Raw genomic sequence first — 21,472 nt, 5'->3', positions numbered from 1 at the left:
GATCATCCAACTCAGAACCCTGCACCAGTCTTCCCTCCATACCCCCTGATCCCTTTAGCCACAAGGGCCATATCTAACTCCCTCTTAAATATAGCCAATGAACTGGCCTCAACTGTTTCCTGTGGCAGAGAATTCCACAGATTCACCACTCACTGTGTGAAGAAGTTTTTCCTAATCTCAGTCCTAAAAAGCTTCCTCTTTATCCTCAAACTGTGACCCCTTGTTCTGGACTTCCCCAACATCGGGAACAATCTTCCTGCATCTAGCCAGTCCAATCCCTTTAGGATTTAATAGGTTTCAACAAGATCCCCCCTCAATCTTCTAAATTCCAACGAATACAAGCCTAGTTGATCCAGTCTTTCATCATATGAAAGTCCTGCCATCCCAGGAATCAATCTGGTGAACCTTCTTTGTACTCCCTCTATGGCAAGGATGTCTTTCCTCAGATTACGGGACCAAAACTGCACACAATACTCCAGGTGTGGTCTCACCAAGGCCTTGTACAACTGCAGTAGTACCTCCCTGCTCCTGTACTCGAATCCTCTTGCTATAAATGCCAGCATACCATTCGCCTTTTTCACCACCTGCTGCACCTGCATGCCCACTTTCAATGACTGGTGTATAATGACACCCAGGTCTCGTTGCACCTCCCCTTTTCCTCATCGGCCACCATTCAGATAATAATCTGTTTTCCTATTTTTGCCACCAAAGTGGATAACTTCACATTTATCCACATTAAATTGCATCTGCCATGAATTTGCCCACTCACCCAACCTATCCAAGTCACCCTGCATCCTCTTAGCATCCTCCTCACAGCTAACACTGCCGCCCAGCTTCGTGTCATTCGCAAACTTGGAGATGCTGCATTTAATTCCCTCATCCAAGTCATTAATATATATTGTAAACAACTGGGATCCCAGCACTGAGCCTTGCGGTACCCCACTAGTCACTGCCTGCCATTCTGAAAGGTCCCGTTTATTCCCACTCTTTGCTTCCTGTCTGCCAACCAATTCTCTATCCACATCAATACCTTACCCCCAATACCGTGTGCTTTAAGTTTGCACACTAATCTCCTGTATGGGACCTTGTCAAAAGCCTTTTGAAAATCCAAATATACCACATCCACTGGTTCTCCCCTATCCACTCTACTAGTTACATCCTCAAAAAATTCTATGAGATTCGTCAGACATGATTTTACTTTCACAAATCCATGCTGACTTTGTCCGATGATTTCACCGCTTTCCAAATGTGCTGTTATCACATCTTTGATAACTGACTCCAGCAGTTTCCCCACCACCGATGTCAGGCTAATCGGTCTATAATTCCCCAGTTTCTCTCTCCCTCCTTTTTCAAAAAGTGGGGTTACATTAGCCACCCTCCAATCCTCAGGAACTAGTCCAGAATCTAATGAGTTTTGAAAAATTATCACTAATGCACCCACTATTTTTTGGGCTACTTCCTTAAGCACTCTGGGATGCAGACCATCTGGCCCTGGGGATTTATCTGCCTTTAATCCCTTCAATTTACTTAACACCACTTCCCTACTAACATGTATTTCGCTCAGTTCCTCCATCTCACTGGACCCTCTGTCCCCTACTATTTCTGGAAGATTATTTATGTCCTCCTTAGCGAAGACAGAACCAAAGTAGTTATTCAATTGGTCTGCCATGTCCTTGCTCCCCATAATCAATTCACCTGTTTCTGTCTGCAGGGGACCTACATTTGTCTTTACCAGTCTTTTCCTTTTTACATATCTATAAAAGCTTTTACAGTCAGTTTTTATGTCCCCTGCCAGTTTTCTCTCATAATCTTTTTTTCCCCTTCCTAATTAAGCCCTTTGTCCTTCTCTGCTGAACTCTGAATTTCTCCCAGTCCTCAGGTGAGCCACTTTTTCTGGCTAATTTGTATGCTTCTTCTTTGGAATTGATACTATCCCTAATTTCTCTTATCAGCCATGGGTGCACTACCTTCCTTGATTTATTCTTTTGCCAAACTGGGATGAACAATTTTGTAGTTCATCCATGCAATCTTTAAATGCTTGCCATTGCATATCCACCGTCAATCCTTTAAGTGTCATTTGTGTAATTCACATCTCATACCTTCAAAGTTACCCCTCTTTAAGTTCAGAACCTTTGTTTCTGAATTAACTATGTCACTCTCCATCTTAATGAAGAATTCCACCATATTATGGTCACTCTTACCCAAGGGGCCTCTCATGACAAGATTGCTAATTAACCCTTCCTCATTGCTCAAAACCCAGTCTAGAATAGCCTGCTCTCTAGTTGGTTCCTCGACATGTTGGTTCAAAAAACCATCCCCCATACATTCCAAGAAATCCTCTTCCTCAGCACCTTTACCAATTTGGTTCACCCAATCTACATGTAGATTGAAGTCACCCATTATAACTGCTGTTCCTTTATTGCACATATTTCTAATTTCCTGTTTAATACCATCTCCGACCTTACTACTACTGTTAGGTGGCCTGTACACAACTCCCACCAGCGTTTTCTGCCCCTTAGTGTTATGCAGCTCTACCCATATCGATTCCACATCTTCCCGGCTTATGTCCTTCCTTTCTATTGCGTTAATCTCAACTTTAACCAGCAACGCCACCCCACCTCCTTTTCTTTCATGTCTATCCCTCCTGAATATTGAATATCCCTGAACGTTGAGCTCCCATCCTTGGTCACCCTGGATCTATGTCTCTGTGATCCCAACTATATCATCATCATTAATAACAATCTGCACTTCCAATTCATCCACCTTGTTAACCCAGAAAAGACTACCATAACCACGAAGCCTTGCGCGGGCACCTGTGTGCACATGTGTGACGTGCGCACGTGATGTGCGCATGCGTGTCCGTGCCAATTTCTCCCCCCACAAATCAGGTTTGCCTTCATCTTCACAACTACACTGTACATACATTATTTCTACTTTATATAGGCTGTGAATTTACCATAACAGTCCTGCTTTTACTATATGTTAGTGTTATTTTCAGTTCTATGTGTTAGTTGATAGTTATTTTTTGGGTCTTATTTAATGTTAATTGCTTCTTCGCTTTACGCCATTTCTGCACAAACAGTTCCATAGGAACGCTCTACCTTAGCGAGGGAAATACAGGACAAGGGCAGTCCGATATGAGACAAAACAATTTAGCCCAATATACGAGATGTCCCAGCAAATACGGGAACAGTTGGCAACCCATGTTCAAATTCAACTGTGCTTGACAGGGAATGAGGAAAGGTGCAGCTGACTCATATCGTTTCCTCACGGCCCAGTAGCACATGCTCTGTGGCCCGGTACTAGTCTGCGGCCCGGTGGTTGGGGACCGCTGGTTTATTATTAGGTAAGTCTGCACACTGCTAAGTGTGCATTTAAATGTTGCTGCCAAAATGAAAGAATTTCCCACTTGGGATTAATGAATAAAGGACTTATTATTATTATTAAATGGACACCCCTCTATTCTGAGGTGTTATCCTCTGGTCTCAGATTCTCTCACCATAGGAAACAGTCTTTCCACACCCACTCTTTCAAGGCCTTTTACCATTCAATAGGTTTCAATTAGGTCACAAGAAAACCCCTCATTCTTGTGAATTCTAGTGAATACATGTCCAAAGCCAGCAAATGTTTTCCGTATAAGAAACTGACATTTTAAATGGTGTAATTTATATATGAAAACCCTGCAGATACTTGTTGTACTTCAGAGTTCCTGATATGATAATGATCTTGCCAGATTCAAGACATTCAAATCTGCCACAAGAGGTGTTGGCACACGATCTCTGGAAAGCCATCTCTCAGGTGACGTGGAGATTCCAGACTAGACTGGAATCAACCATGGATACTTGACAGTTGTGGCAGGATTTGAATGCCACAACATCCTACAAAGCTAAATCTAGTGACACAGGGGTCGGGAGAGTTTTGCTTCCAGATGAGCTCAGTCCTGACGAAGGGTCTCGGCCTGAAACGTCGACTGCATCTCTTCCTACAGATGCTGCCTGGCCTGCTGCGTTCACCAGCAACTTTGATGTGTGTTGCTTGAATTTCCAGCATCTGCAGAATTCCTGTTGTTTGTCAATGTCTTTTATGTTGGCTTTGACCACCAGATCTGGGAGGAACCACTGTGTGCCCTATCTCCCTGTCTTTGCTCTCAGTATCTTAAGATGATGTGCAGGCTGCCTTCGGGAGAGTGAATCCAAGGAAAACATCCAGTACGGATAAAGTACCTGGCGAGTACTCAAATCCTGTGCCAACCAACTGGCTGATGTATTCACATATCTGCAACCTCTCTCTCCCTGGCAGTGTGTGATACCCACCTGCTTCAATCATACCAGTGTCCCAAGGAGAGTGTTGTAACCTGTCTGAAAAATGACTATCACCCAGTGGTGCTTACCTCCACAGCAATGAAGTGTTTGAGAGGCTGGTGTTGAAGCATATCAGCTTCTGTCTGAATGTCAACTTGGATCTACTCCAATACACCTATTGAAACAACAGGTCTACAGCAGATGCTACCTCGCTGGTCTTCACAGAACCTTGAAACAGCTGGACAATTAAGCTGCATACATTATGATGCTCCTTATTGATTAAAGCTTGACATTTAATAGTATCATCCCTTCAAAACTATTCAGCAAACTTTGAGACCTGACTCTCAATATCCCCCTGTGTTACGGGATCTTGGATTTCCTCATTTATAGACCCTAGTCAGTTCAGATTGGCAAAAACATCTCCTCTACAATCTCCACCAGCACAGGAGTACCACAGGGATTATACTTAGACCCTGCTCTACTCACATAGTTTAAATACCATATACAAGTCTTGGACTGTATCAAAGGGGTTTATGAATCAGCATACAGGAAAGAGGGTGTAAACTTCACTGGTAACAACAACCTCTCACTCAATAACAACGAACTAATTGTAGACTTCAGAAGAGAGAAACCAGAAGCCCATGAACCAGTAATCGTTGGAGGATAAGAGTTGGAAAGGGTCAGTAACTTTAAATTCCTGGGTATACTTCTTTCAGAGGACCTGTTCTGAACCAATCAAATAAATATTATTGTGAAGAAAGCAGCACCTCTAGTTCCCGCAGAGGTTTGTCATGTAATTGAAAACCATGGCAATCCTCTTTAGATGTGTGGCGCAAAGTGTGCTGACTGGGTGCATTACAGCCAAATATTGGAACACCAATGCCCTTTAATGGAAAATCCTACAAAAAGCCCAGTCAATCATAGGTAAAACCCTCCAACGCATTGAGGACATCTACATGAAACGTTACTATAGAAAGACAGCATTGATCATCAACGATTCTCACCACCCAAGCCATGCTCTGTTATTGCTGTTCTCAGGGCTTGTACCACCAAGATCAAGAACAGTTAATACCCTTCGACCATCAAGCTCTTGAACAAAAGGGGATAGCTACATTCATCTAAAATTCTGTTTTACTGATGGATGCAATATTCTTATTTCATGCTTGTTATTTATTGCTGCTTATTTATATCTGTATTTGTTCAGTCTGTTTACAGTTCCTAATGTTTACAGTTACTGTTCTGTAGATCAGCTCAGTGTGCCTACAGATAAAGAATCTTACAGTTGTATGTGGTGACATGTATGTACTCTGATAATAAACTTTACTTTGAACTTCTAACTTAATATGACAAGATATTAAATCCTGGAATAATTTTCATGAACCTCCTCTGAATCTTCTCCAATTTTAGTAATCCTTTTGAAGGGAACAAGAATTGCTCACAGTATTCGAAGTAAGGAGTAAAGTCTCAATATTGCATCCCTACTTTTATATACTAGTACTCTTGAAATGATTGTTAACACTGCATTTGCTTTCCTCACCATAGTCTCAACCAGCACAGGGAATTCCAAGTCCTTTAACACATGTTTTTTATATTTTCTCTCCATTTAGAAAGTAGTCCATACTTATTTTTCTTCTACTAAAATGCATGACCATACACTTCCTGACACTATATCCCATCTGCCATTTTTTGCCCGTTCTCTTAATCTAAGTCCTTCTGCAGCCTCACTACTTCCTCAAAACCACTCACTCCTCAACTTAACTTCGTATTGTTGACAAACTTTACAACAAAGCCATTAATTCCATATACCAAAGAGGTGACATGTAACATAAAAAGAATTGGTTCCAAAACAGACACCTGTGGAACACCACTAGTTACCAGCAGTCAACCAGAAAAGGTTGCCTTGATTTCTACTCTTTGCCTCCTTCCAATCAGCCATTGATTTATCCATGTTAGAATCTTCATTATGGGTTTGTAACCTATTAAGCAGCCTTATGAATGGCACTTTGTGTAAGTCCTGAAATTCCAAGTACAAACATCAACTGATTTTCCACTGTCTATACCGCTTGTTCTGTTTTTAAAGAATTCCAACAGAATTATCAGGCAAAACCTTCATTGAAGAAACCATGCTGACTATGGCTTACTTCATTATGTGCCTCCAAACTCTGAGTCATCTTTACCAATTGACTCCAAGTTCTTCCCAACCTCCGAGGTCAGACTAACTGGCTATAATTTCCTTTTTTCTGCCTCTCTCCCTTCTTGAAGAGTGGAGCGACATTTGCAATTTTCCAGTGTTCCAGAACGATTCCAGTAACTGCTGATTCTTAAAATATTATTACTAATGCTTCCACAATCTCTTTGGTCACCTCTTTCAGAAGCGTGGGGTGTACCCCATCTGATCCAATTGACTTCTCTACCTTCAGATCTTTCAGTTTCCCAAGAATCTTCACACTCTTTATGATCCCTGACACCTGGAACTTCCACTATACTGCTAATGACTTCCACAGTGAAGACTGATGCAAAATACTTATTCAGTTCATCCATCACTTCCTCGTCTCTCATTACTACCTCTGCGGCATCGTTTTCCAGAAATTTGATATCCACTCTCACCTCTCTATCACACTTTATGTATCTTAAAGTTCTGTTATACTTTTTAATATTATTGGTTGGTATTCCATCTTGACTTTCTTAATGAATTTTAGTTGTCTTCTGTTGGTTTTTAAAAGCTTCCCAATCCACAACTTTCTACTAATTTTTGCTCTGTTATATGCCTGTCTTTGGCTTTTATGTTGGCTTTGACTTCTCTTTTTAGCCTTGGTTGTGTCATCTTGCCTTTAGAATATTCATTCCTCTTTGGGATGTACATATCTGGTGCCTTCCAAAAGTTCCAGCACCAGCACTCTGTGGTCATCCCTGCCAGTGTTCTTTTCTAAAAAATTCTTGCCAACTCTTCTCCCATGCCTCTGTAATTCCCTTTACTCCACTGTAATACAGAAACATTTAACTTTAGCTCCTTATATAACATATAACCATATTACAATTACAGCACAGAAACAGGCCATCTTGGTCCTTCTAGTCCGGGTCGAACTCCTACTCTCACCTAGTCCCACCGACCTGCACTCGGTCCGTAAACCTCCATTCCCTTCCTGTCCATGTATCTATCCAATTTCACTTTAAACGACAACATCGAACCTGCCTCAACCACTTCTGCTGGAAGCTCGTTCCACACAGCTACCACTCTCTGAGTAAAGAAGTTCCCCCTCATGTTACCCCTAAACTTTTGCCCTTTAAGTCTCAACTCATGTCCTCTTGCTTGAATCTCCCACACTCTCAATGGAAAAAGCCTACCCACGTCAACACAATCAATCCCCCACATATTTTAAACACCTCTATCAAGTCCCCTCTCAGCCTTCTGCGCTTCGAAGAATAAACACCTAACTTGTTCAACCTTTCTCTGTAACTTAGGAGATGAAACCCAGGCAACATTTTAGTAAACCTCCTCTGTACTCTCCCAATTTTATTGACATCTTTCCTAGACTTCGGTGACCAGAACTGTACATAATACTCCAAATCCGGCCTTACCAATGCCTTATACAATTTCAACATTACATCCCAACTTCTATACCCAATACTCTGATTAATAAAGGTCAGCATACCAAAAGCTTTCTTCACCACCCTATCCACATGAGATTCCACCTTCAGGGAACTATGCACCATTATTCCTAGATCCCTCTGTTCTACAGCATTCTTCAATGTCCTACCATTTACCATGCATGTCCTATTTTGATTAGTCCTACCAAAATGTAGCAGCTCACATTTTTCAGCTTTAAACTCCATCTGCCATCCTTCAGCCCACTCGTCTAACTGGCCTAAATCTCTCCGCAAGCTTTGAAAACCTACTTCATTATCCACAACGCCACCTACCTTAGTATCATCTGCATACTTACTAATCCATTTTACCACCCCATCATCCAGATCATTTATATGACAAACAACATTGGACCCAGTACAGATCCCAGACACACCGCTACACACCGTCCTCCAATCTGACACACAGTTATCCACCACTAATCTCTGGCATCTCCCATCCAGCCACTGCTGAATCCATTTTACTACTTTGATATTAATGCCTAACGATTGAACTTTCCTAACTAACCTTCCATGTGTGACCTTGTCAAAGGCCTTACTGAAGTCCACATAGACAACATCCACTGCTTTACTCTCGTCAACTTTCCTAGTAACCTCATCAAAAAATTCAATAAGATTTGTCAAACATGACCTTCCACACACAAATCCATGTTGACTGTTCCTAATCAGACCCTGCCTATCCAGATGATTATACATACCATCTCTAAGAATACTTTCCATCAATTTACTCACTACTGACGTCAAACTCACAGGCCGATAATTGCTAGCTTTACTCTTAGAAACCTTTTTAAACAATGGAACCACATGAGCAATACGACAATCCTCCGGCACCATCCCCGTTTCTAATGACATTTGAAATATTTCTGTCAGAGCCCCTGCTATTTCCACACTAACTTCCCTCAAGGACCTAGGGAATATCTTGTCCGGACCCGGAGACTTATCCACTTTTATATTCCTTAAAAGCGCCAATACTTCCTCTTCTTTAATCGTCATACTTTCCATAACTACCCTATTTGTTTCCCTTACCTTACACAATTCAATATCCTTCTCCTTAGTGAATAGCGAAGAAAAGAAGTTGTTCAAAATCTCCCCCATCTCTTCTGGCTCCGTACATAGCTATCCACTCTGATTCTCTAAGGGATCAATTTTATTCTTCACTATCCTTTTGCTATTTATATAACTGTAGAAATCCTTTGGATTTATTTTCACCTTACTTGCCAAAGCAGACTCATATCTTCTTTTAGTTTTTCTAATTTCTTTCTTAAGACTCTTTTTACATTCTTTATATTCCTCCAGCACCTCATTAACTCCGAACTGCCTATATTTATTGTAAATCCCTCTCTTTTTCCGAATCAAGTTTCTTATATCCTTGAAAACCATGGCTCTCTCAAACTTTTAACCTTTCCTTTCAACCTAACAGTAACATAAAGATTTTGTACCCTCAAAATTTCATCTTTAAATGACCTCCATTTCTCTATTACATCCTTCCCATAAAACAAATTGTCCCAATCCACTCCTTCTAAATCCTTTCGCATCTCCTCAATGTTAGCCTTTCTTCAATCAAAAATCTCAACCCTGGGTCCGGTCCTATCCTTCTCCATAATTATATTGAAACTACTGGTATTGTGACCACTGGACCTGAAGTGCTCCCCAACAAATACCTCTGTCTCCTGCCCTATCTCATCCCCTAACAGGAGATCCAACATTGCCCCTTCTTTAGTTGGTAACTCTATGTATTGCTGCAAAAAACTATCTTGCACACATTTGACAAACTCCAAACCATCCAGTCCTTTTACAGAATGGGCTTCCCAGTCTATGTGTGGAAAATTAAAATCTTCCACAATCACAACCTTGTGCTTACTACAAATATCTGCTATCTCCTTACAGATTTGCTCCTCTAGTTCTCGGTCCCCATTAGATGGTCCATAATACACCCCTATAGGCGACACTACACCTTTCCAATTCCTCAATTCCACCCAAATAGCCTCCCTGGACAAGTCCACTAATCTATCCCACCAGAGCACCGCTGTTATATAATCTCTGACAAGCAATGCAACACCTCCCCCTCTTGCCCCTCCTATTCTATCACACCTGAAGCAACGAAATTCTGGAATATTTAGTTGCCAATCACATCCCTCCTGCAACCACGTTTCACTAATAGCTACAACATCATATTTCCAGGTATCAATCCACGCTCTAAGCTCATCCATCTTTCTTACAATGCTCCTAGCATTAAAATAGATGCATTTAAGAAACTCTCCACCTCCTACTCTCTTTTTATCCTTAATGGAGCAAACAACTTTGTTATCTTTTTCTTCCTTATCCCCTACATCTTTGGTCTGAGTGCTCCTGATCTCTGTCCCCTGCCTGTCCTCCCTCACACACTGTCTATTAGCTTTCTCTATTTGTGAACTAACCTCCTCTCTCTTAGTCTCTTTAATTTGATTCCCACCCTCAACCATTCTAGTTTAAAGTCACCTCAGTAGCTCTCGCAAATCTCCCCGCCAGGATATTGGTCCCCCTAGGATTCAAGTGTAACCCGTCCCTTTTGTACAGGTCACACCAGCGCCAAAAGAGGTCCCACTGATCCAAAAACTTGAATCCCTGCCTCCTGCTCTAATCCCTCAGCCACGCATTTATCTTCCACCTCGTCGCACTCCTTCTTAACTTTCAGGATAAATTTGATTATATTTTGATCATTTTCTTCTAAAGGTTCTTTTACCTTAACTCTCTAATGAATTCTGGTTCATTACAGAAACCCAATTCAGAATAGCTGATCCCTTAGTGGGTATGACCATGAGATGCTCGATTAAGCTATCTCACAGACATTCTGGGAATTTCCCCACCTTGAGATCCAACAGCAACCCGATTTTCCCAATCTACCTGAATATTGAAATCCCACATGACAAATGTAACATTTCCCGTTTGGTATATATTTTGTATCTTGTTGTAAGTGGTAACCACATCCTTCCTACTGCTTGGGGATCTGTATATAACTGCCACCACAGTTTTTTACTCTTGCAGTTCCTTAGCTCTATCCACAATGATTCAACACCTTCTGAACCTTTGTCACTGCTTTCTAATGATTTAATTTAATTTTTTACCAAAAGAGCAATGCTGCATCTTCTGCCTTCCTACCTGTCATTTCCATACCTTGTGTATCCTTGGACATTAAACTCCCAGCTATAATATTCTTTAACCATGATTCTGTGACCTCACAGTATCATTCAAGCCAAACTGTAACTGTGCTAATTTCACTAATCTTATTCCATATATTGCGAGCATTCAAATGTAATACCTCCAGCCCTGTATTCATCCTTTTTCGATTTTGTTCGCCTTTTACATTGCAACTCATCCTGGTAACTGCAATTTTGCCCTATCAACATCCTCTCCTTGCTAGGAGTCTCACTACACATTGTCTCTGTTTGTAAAGCAAGTACCTCTTCCTCAGCACTATCACTCAGTTTCCATACCCCTGCCAAATTAGTTTAAGCCCAACTGGACAATTCTAGCCAACCTGCTTGAAGGATATTGTCCCCCTTGGGATCCAGGTGTAACCCATCGCTTTTGTACAGGTCATACCTTCCCAGAAGAAATCCCAGTGATCCAGAATTCTGAACTCCTGCTCCCTGAACCAGCTCCTCAGCCACGCATTCACCTGCCAAATCATTCTATTCTTATCCACATTGCATGGACAGGTAGCAATCCAGAGATTACTAACCTGGAGGTCCTGTTTTTCAACTTTTGCCTAGCTCCTTATCTACCTATGTCGTTGATGCTAGTATGAAACAAAACTTCTAGGGGCTCACTCTTGCTTTTGAGAATGCCATGGACCCGATCTGAAATATGCCCAATCCTAGCACCATGGAGGCACCATTCAGGTGTCTCTATCACACACAGAGAATCTTGTCTCTATTTACTTACTAAAGAACCACCTATCAACACATTTGCTATGTATGATTAAAATAATAAATGAGGAATGAAGTTACCTTTCCTCTCTCTAACACATTCATTTGAATCTTCTCAAAAAATGAAAACCAGTCAGCCTAAATGTGGGGATGCCTACATTCCCTGTGAATTAATTTTAAAATTACAGGCACCCAGCTGTATTTTTATATACTGGTTCCACAGACAAAATAACTAAAATGCTAGTACTAACCTGGGGTCAGCAACACCAACAGTGTGTCTTCTCATGGAGAGATATCGCGCCATCGCTTCTGGGGATGGCTCTTCCCCTTCATCGCTATCTAGATTCATGTTACTATCAGTCTAAGGAGGTAAACCAACACTACATGTCATAACGGAATCTTCCGCATTAATCACATTCATCACAAGCAGGTCAAATCTGGTATTTCAAAAATAAACCAAATTTAGATTTTGTGGAATAAAATCTTAATCAGTTCTGAATTTATATGTTTTGTCAACAGGAGTTCATAAAAGTAATGTTTCAGCTATCCTCTCAAAAGTCTATTCTAATCAAAACTGATAGAATTAAACACTGAGATGATGACAAAATGATAAAAATGTAGCTTACTGTAGTTAATGTAATTAGAATAATAAAACATAACAATAATTTATAAGATTTTAGTTAATTTGTTTATAAAGCCATAAGCAATCCACAGCTATTTTTAGTTAAGGTATTAAAAAAAATTACAATCTCCTTTATCAATTGTACTGAGATGGTGTAGGAATTATCCATTTGGAAAAGGCAAATATAAATCTGTACTCCACTTTTTAAAAGACTAAATGTTGAATTAGAAAATTCCTTTGCAGTGAGTAAAGTAATACTGAAACCTTTTTAACTATTACCATGTTCCCATTATAATATTGAAACATTTTTTCATCTAGCAATAATTCCGATATATATCCAAGTCAGAAGCTATGGGACACAGGAGTAATAGCTGCCAGGATGATTTTCCAATGAACTGGGTAGTTTTGTTAAGCTGCAAAGGCTAAATACTGTGTAAATACATGGTAAATACTGTGGCAACAATACATTCTTGATGAAAGGATCGAACATGCAAGGAGATGGATAAGGGATCAATTAAGTAGATTAATTGTTCTGGATGGTGTATATTGTTGAGTGTTGTTCGAAGAGTACTCATTCTGAAAATTAAAGAGTATTCAATCATGTTTCCTTATAATAGGCTGCAAATGAATATTAGCCTGTCAAGTGAGTAGGTTACTTCAGAAAATTCAACCTCCAATCTCTTCCTGTCATAAAGCCATTTATGTGACTGGTCTTGTCAAGATTTTGGTAATATTCATAGAATTTCATGAGAAGGAGATGAGATTATTTTATGGTGGAGATAATCACTGCTTGGTTTTTGAGAAATGAAAATCTAAATGGCCTTTTCTATTATATGTCATTTTTACTTCTAGTTTCTTTTTGTCAAAATCTAAAATTTTGGGATTTGGTAGATTCTACTGACCTTCAATAAAAGAACACTAACTTATGTAGTTGCTTTTGTAACAAATATAAAGACCTTCAGTAAGGTAATCCATTACAAATAAACTTGTTTATTGGCAGTAGTGAACCTTTGTGAATTCTTCATGTTTTTATATAGATGAGAAACAAAAATTTAATTCAATCAATTCTAAGAGTTTTTAATATTATGCAAGCATGGGCATCATTATAGAAAATGTTCAATAAAAATAGCATTAAAATAAGTCACATCCCGGCATTTAGTATTTATCATAAAACATCCAAAGATGCAAATCTCAGTTATAACTTACCTGCACTATCTGGTTCTCAGGATTGATGAGCTGTACCTGTGGCACATTGAGACTTAATGTGTTACCTGTCTGCTCAGCCTGGTTTATTGACCATAGGAACAAAAGGAAAAGAAGCAGTCAGCTCCTCCATACTTACAATCTTCTAAAGACTTCAGTTCAGCTATCCATGAAAACATTACTTCTAAGCAGAATTCAGAATATATCCGGACGATAGACAGATAATGACAATGATGAACAAGGCTAGGACACATTCCATAGAAAAGGCAAGGACAGGTACTGATCTAAATGTACTGTACTTAAATGCACGCAGCATTAGAAATAAAGTGGATGACCTTGCTGCACAGCTGCAGGTTAAAAGGTATGACATTGTGGCCATCACCGAGTCATGGCTAAATGATGGATGTGATTGGGAGCTGAATATCCCAGGATACACAGTGTACAGGAAGGATAGGAAGGTAGGTAAAGGGGGTGGCGTGGCCCTGATGGTAAGTAACGATATCAAATCAATAGAAAGAAGGGACATAGGATCAGAAGAGGTAGAATTAAGAAATGGCAAGGGTAAAAAGACACTAATAGCAGTTATATACAGGCCTCCAAACAGCAGTCGGGATGTGGACTACAAGTTGCAGCTGGAAATAGAAAAAACAATGTCAAGATAATTATGGGGGATTTTAATATGAAAGTGGATTGGGAAAGTCGGGAAGGTAATGGATCTCAGGAGAGGGAGTTTGTAGAATGCCTACAGGATGGCTTTTTGGAGCAACTTGTCCAGAAGCCCACCAGGGGACCGGCTGTTTTGGATTGGGTGCTGTGTAACGAACCTGAGGCGATTAGGGAGCTGGAGGTAAAGGAACCTCTTGGAAGTAGTGATCATAATATGATTGAGTTCAGTTTCAAATTTGAAAAGGAGAAGCTGGTATCAGGTGTACCGATATTTCAATGGAACAGGTGAAATTACAGTGGTATGAGAGAGGAACTGGCCCAAGTCAATTGGTAAAGTAAACTAAATGGAAGGACGGCAGAGCAGAATTGGATGAAATTCCTACAAGAAATAAGGAAAATGCAGGGAAAATATATTCCAAGAAAAAAGAAAATCATGAATAGAAAATGGCACAAATGTGGCTAACGAGAGAGATTAAGGCAAAAATAAAAGCAAAAGAAACGGGGTACAAGGAAGCAAAATTGGGGACTGGAAGACCTTTAAAAACTTACAGAAAGAAACTAAGAAAGTCATTAGGAAAGATAAGATGAATTATGAAAGGAAGTTGGTGATTAACATAAAAAAGGATATATTTTTTTAAATAAATGAAGAGTAAAAGAGTGACAAGAGTAGATATGGGACCGATTGAAAATGATGCTGGAGTAATTATAATGGATAACAAAGAGATGGCGGAGGAACTGAATGAGTATTTTGCATCAGTCTTCACAGTGGAAGACATGAGCAATATACCTGACAGCCAGAGGTATCAGGGAATAGAATTACGTACAGTCAAGATAACTAGAGAGAAAGTGCTTGGGAAGCTAAGTGGACTAAGAATAGATAAGTCTCCTGGCCTGGATGAGGTGCACCCAGGGGCTCTGAAGGAGGTGGCTTTGGAGATTGTGGAAGCGTTGGAAATGATCTTCCAGGAATCAATAGACTCTGGCATGGTTCCAGAGGACTGGAAGGTCGCAAATGTAGTTCTGCTATTTAAGAAAGGAAGGAGGCAGCAAAAAGAAAATTACAGACCTATTAGTCTGACATTGGTGGTTGGAAAGATATTGGAGTCAATCCTCAAGGACGAGGTTATGAAATATCTCGAGGTGCATGACAAGATAGGCCGAAGCCAGCATGGTTTCATGAAGGCAAGATCCTGCCTTACCAACTTATTGGAATTTTTTGAGGTAATCTCGAATAAGATTGACAAGGGAGAGGCTGTGGATGTTGCGTATTTGGATTTTCAAAGGCCTTTGATAAGGTGCCGCATATGAGGCTGCTTAATAAGATGAGAGCCCATGGAATTATAGGAAAGATATTGAAATGGGTGGAGCATTGGCTGATAGGCAGAAAGCAAAGGGTGGGAGTAAAGGGATCCTATTCTGATTGGTTGCCGGTTACTAGTGGTGTTCCACAGGGGTTGGTGTTGGGGCCGCTTCTTTTTACCATGTATATCGATGATTTGGATTATGGATTAAATGGTTTTGTGGCCAAGTTTGCGGATGACACCAAGATAGGTGGAGGAGCAGGAAATGTTGAAGAAACGGAAAGGTTGCAGAGAGACTTAGTCAGTTTAGGAGAGTGGGTAAAGAAATGGCAGATGAGATACAACGTTGACAAATGTACGGTTGTACATTTCGGAAGGAGAAATAATCGGGCAGATTATTATTTAGATGGGGAGAAAATTCAAAAATTGGAAGTGCAAAGGGTCTTGAGGGTCCTCGTGCAGGATACCCTAAAGGTTAACCACCAAGTTGGATTGGCGGTAAGGAAAGTTTGGCATTCATTTCAAGAGGAATAGTGTATAAGAGTAAGGAGGTGTTGATGAGGCTCTATGGGGCATTAGTGAGACCTCATTTGGAATACTGTGTGCAGTTTTGGGCCCCCTATCTTAGAAAGGATATACTGATGGTGGAGAGAGTTCAGAGAAGATTTACGAGGATGATTCCTGGAATGCAGGGGCTAACATATGAGGAGCGTCTGTCGGCTCTTGGATTGTATTCATTAGACTACAGAAGAATGAGAGGGGATCTCATAGAAACGTTTCAAATGTTGAAAGGGTTGGACAGAGTAGATGTCGAAAGGTTGTTTCCCTTGGTGGGTGAGTCCAGGACAAGAGGCCATAGTCTTAGAATTAGAGGGTACCCAGTTAAAACAGAGATGAGGAGAAAATTTTTAGCCAGGGGGTCATGGATTTGTGGAATTCGTTGCCACATATGGCTGTGGAGGCCCGATCATTGAGGGTGTTTAAGGAGGAGATTGACAGGTATCTAATTAGTCAGGGTATCAAGGGATATGGGGAAAAAGCTGGAAATTGGAACTAGATGGGTGAACAGTTTAGTTCATGGGGGAGCTACGGAGCAGACTTGATGGGCCGAATGGCCTACTTCTGCTTCTTTGTCTTGTGATCTTGTGATCTTGTGTGTGATCTTGTGATCCTGCGACTTATGAATTTAAATCTCACAAAGAAAGAATAAGATTGACAAAGAAAAAAAATCCCAGCCCAAGACACTAAATACTTACTTGCAAAGCAATAAGGTGAACAACAGGGAAGTCCAATGAATTCCAGTTAATTGGGACACATAAGGATCAGTACATTTTGGTCCATTTAAGCAGCTGTCCCAATTAGTTGATTTTTATGGAAATAGTTAAAATAGTATAAAACAGACAAACTAACATTTAACCGAGTAACTAATTATGTATTAAAATTAAATATGCAACAAATTAGAATACTATGGATTGCAGAGGGATCTGTATTGCCTAGAAAACTGGACTGAAAAATGGCAGGTGGAATTCAATGCAAAAAAGTGTGAGGTTTTGCTCGTTGATAGAGCCAACCAGGTGAGGTCCTACACAGTGAACGGTAAGGCAATGAGGAGTGTGGTAAAACAAAGGGATCTGGGAATATAGGTACATGATTCATTCAAACTGGTGTCAGGTACATAGGGCTGTGAAGAAAGATTTTAACGCAATCATAAATTGATGTACTGAGTACAGAAGATCGAATGTTATATTGAAGTTGCATAAGACTTTGCTCAGGCCTAATTTGGAGTACTATATGCTGTTCTGGTCATCTACATACAGAAAAGATGTAAGCAAGGCTGAAAGAGTACAGAAAAAATTTACAAGTATGTTGCCGTTTCTAGAGGACCTGAGTCATAAGGAAAGTTTGAATAGATTAGGATTGTATTCTTTAGAACATAGAAGTTTGAGAAGAGATTTGATAGAGACATAATTATGACTTTATAAGGCATTGATAAACATATTTGGGGTATTATGAACTGTTTGGGTATATTTAAAGAGACATGTCAAAAGAAAAGATTGGTTAAGATAAATGTAGGTCTCCTACAGACAGAAACAGGTGAATTGATTATGGGGAGCAAGGACACGGCAGACCAATTGAATAACTACTTTGGTTCTGTCTTCACTAAGGAGGACATAAATAATCTTCCGGAAATAGTAGGGGACCGAGGGTCTAGTAAGGTAGAGGAACTGAGAGAAATACATGTCAGTAGGGAAGTGGTGTTAGGTAAATTGAAGTGATTAAACACAGATAAATCCCCAGGGCCAGATAGTCTGCATCCCAGAGTGCTTAAGGAAGTAGCCCAAGAAATAGTGGATGCACTAGTGATAATTTTTCAAAACTCTTTAGATTCTGGACTAGTTCCTGAGGATTGGAGGGTGGCTAATGTAACCCCACTTTTTAAAAAAGGGAGAGAGAAACTGGGGAATTATAGACCGATTAGCCTGACATCGGTGGTGGGGAAAATGCTAGAGTCAGTTATCAAAGATGTGATAACAGCACATTTGGAAAGTGGTGAAATAATCGGATAAAGTCAGCATGGATTTGTAAAAGGAAAATCATGTCCGACGAACCTCATAGAATTTTTTGAGGATGTAACTAGTAGAGTGGATAGGGGAGAACCAGTGGATGTGGCATATTTGGATTTTCAAAAGGCTTTTGACAAGGTCCCACACAGGAGATTAGTGTGCAAACTTAAAGCACACGGTATTGGGGGTAAGGTATTGATGTGGATAGAGAATTGGTTGGCAGACAGGAAGCAAAGAGTGGGAATAAACGGGACCTTTCAGAATGGCAGGCAGTGACTAGTGGGGTACCGCAAGGCTCAGTGCTGGGATCCCAGTTGTTTACAATATATATTAATGACTTAGACGAGGGAATTAAATGCAGCATCTCCAAGTTTGCGGATGACACGAAGCTGGGTGGCAGTGTTAGCAGTGAGGAGGATGCTAAGAGGATGCAGGGTGACTTGGATAGGTTGGGTGAGTGGGCAAATTCATGGCAGATGCAATTTAACGTGGATAAGTGTGAGGTTATCCACTTTGGTGGCAAAAACAGGAAAACAGATTATTATCTGAATGGTGGCCGATTAGGAAAAGGGGAGGTGCAACTAGACCTGGGTGTCATTATACACCAGTCATTGGAAGTGGGCATGCAGGTACAGCAGGCGGTGAAAAAGGCGAATAGTATATTGGTATTCATAGTAAGAGGATTGAAGTACAGGAGCAGGGAAGTACTGCTGCAGTTGTACAAGGCCTTGGTGAGACCACACCTAGAGTATTGTGTGCAGTTTTGGTCCCCTAATCTGAGGAGAGACATCCTTGCCATAGAGGGAGTACAAAGAAAGTTCACCAGATTGATTCCTGGGATGGCAGGACTTTCATATGATAAAAGACTGGATCGATTAGGCTTATACTCATTGGAATTTAGAAGATGGAGGGGGGATCTTACTGAAATGTATAAGATCCTAAAGGGATTGGACAGGCTAGATGCAGGAAGATTTTTCCCGATGTTGGGGAAGTCCAGAACGAGGGGTCATAGTTTGAGGATAAAGGGGAAGCCTTTTAGGACTGAGATTAGGAAAAACTTCTTCACACAGAGAGTGGTGAATCTGTGGAATTCTGTGCCACAGGAAACAGTTGAGGCCAGTTCATTGGCTATATTTAAGAGGGAGTTAGATATGGCCCTTGTGGCTAAAGGGATCAGGGGGTATGGAGGGAAGGCTGGTGCAGGGTTCTGAGTTGAATGATCAGCCATGATCATACTGAATGGCGGTGCAGGCTCGAAGGGCCAAATGGCCTACTCCTGCACCTGTTATCTATGTTTCTATGTTACATGGAGAAGGGAAGAGACTACGGATGTATGGGAAAATCAATCAGCCATGAACTAATGGAGAGCAGACTAAACATGCCAAATAACTTAATCCCGCTCTTATATGTCCTATGATCATTTGTTCTTTTAAATTCTATACTTACGTTTCTATTTCTCATTAACATCATCACATTTCATTCAGAATATATACACTGAACTTCATTTTCTTATTCTAATAAGGTTTATGTACATCATGAACTTCTTAGTATCAGGGAGAAATTCACCAATGATAACAAGCTGTAACAGTCTGTGAGTGTATTAGCAACTGGTTATCCTTACCTCCTCATATTTGGTTTCAAATACTTAAATGAAATTGAATTATCTGGAGGCAGCTAATACTGTCATGTACTGCATGAGTATATATGCTGCATTATGTTATTATAGTAGTAACCAGAGAACTTGGTATTGAGTCTGAATTTATATGTAAATTTCAAAAAACTGAATAAAATTCACAAATACAAAGAAAATCTAGTGTAATTGACCATGACTCTCTGAATACCTTCAACAGATCTACCTGCTTTTATGCATTGAATTGCTGTCACATGATTAGCACTCTGTTCAGTGACCAATCGAGAGATCAGAGGTGTCACAAGAGGGAATTTTACTCAGATCCACTGACTGAGTATACAACACAGCAACTCACAGCAGTTTGTTTGGAACTCTGATTAATGACCAAATGGTATTTGGGATTGATGCTGCTAACTCTGAGCCTCTGAAGACCACCACTGCTGCAACCTGCAACCTAATCAACTCTGAAGCTGAGGTACGCAGACGTTTCCAACGAGTGAACAGTCGTAAAGCTGCAGGACTGGACAGCATCCAAAGGTGAGTACTTAGGATGTGTGCAGCACAACAGGCAGGTGTGTTTACAGACATTTTTAATCTCTCCCTCTCCAGCAGCAGGTGGCAAGAGTACTGACTCTCAGTACAGGAACCCCTAGGGGCTGTGTACTGTCCCGTCCTTTACTCCCTGTATACCCATGACTGTATCGTCACCCACAGATCCAATCTGTTAATTCAATTTGCCGACGACATTGCATTGATTGGCCTAATCTCAAACAATAATGAGACGGCCTACAGGGAAGAAGTCATCTTTCTGTCACAGTGGTGTCAAAAAAACACCCTCTTTCACAAAAACAAAGACAAAGGAACTGGTTGTGGACTACAGGAGGAATGGAGACAGACTAACCCCTATTGACATCAATGGATCTGGGGTTGAGAGGGTAAACAGCTTTAAGTTCCTCAGCATCCACATCACTGAGGTGAAAAAGGCACAGCAGTGCCTCTTTCACATCAGACAGTTGAGGATGTTTGGTATGGGCCCCCAAATCCTAAGAACTTTCTACAGGAGCACAATTGAGAGCATCCTGACTGGCTGCATCACTGCTTGGTAAGGGAACTGTACCTCCCTTAATCACAGGACTCTGCAGAGAGTGGTGCAGACAGCCCAGCACATCTGTAGTTGTGAGCTTCCCATGATTCAGGACATTTACAAAGACAGCTGTGAAAATAGCATCTCTGGAGACCCGAGTCAACCCAATCACAATCTATTCTAATTGCTGCTATCCAGGAAATGGTACTGCAGCATAAAACCTAGGACCAACAGGCTCCGGGATAGCTTCTTCCACCAGGTCATCAGACCAAATTGAGTTTATTTCTATCTTACATTGACTGTTCTATTTATTATAAGTGGCTATGATTGTACATTCAACATTTAAACGGAGATGTAACATGAAGATTTTTACTCCTCATCTATGTGAAGATGTCATAATGTACTATACATTTCTAAACTAAAACCCGTGGATGAACCAGGAGGTACGCTGTCTGCCGAAGGCTAGATCTGTGGCATTTAAGTCTGATGACCCTGGCCTGTACCAAAAAACCAGGTATGATTTGTGGACAGCTATTTCAAGGGCGAAG

General features: G+C 40.7%; 1 protein-coding gene across 1 annotated transcript in view; it reads right to left on the bottom strand.

The window, feature by feature from the left end:
- The window catches only part of LOC134341058 (serine/threonine-protein kinase SIK3-like), a 410,314-nt gene that overhangs the window by 161,004 nt on the left and 227,838 nt on the right, over positions 1-21,472 (bottom strand). Inside the window, exons 10-11 of the mRNA XM_063038806.1 lie at positions 13,683-13,760; positions 12,106-12,215 (exon numbers count right to left, since the gene is read on the bottom strand). Coding sequence (XP_062894876.1) covers positions 12,106-12,215; positions 13,683-13,760 — 188 coding nt within the window. The remainder of the gene's footprint in view (positions 1-12,105; positions 12,216-13,682; positions 13,761-21,472) is intronic.

This window comes from Mobula hypostoma, chromosome Y (assembly GCF_963921235.1).
Source record: "Mobula hypostoma chromosome Y, sMobHyp1.1, whole genome shotgun sequence".
NCBI lineage: Eukaryota > Metazoa > Chordata > Chondrichthyes > Myliobatiformes > Myliobatidae > Mobula > Mobula hypostoma.
This window is presented reverse-complemented; position numbering and strand designations above follow the sequence as displayed.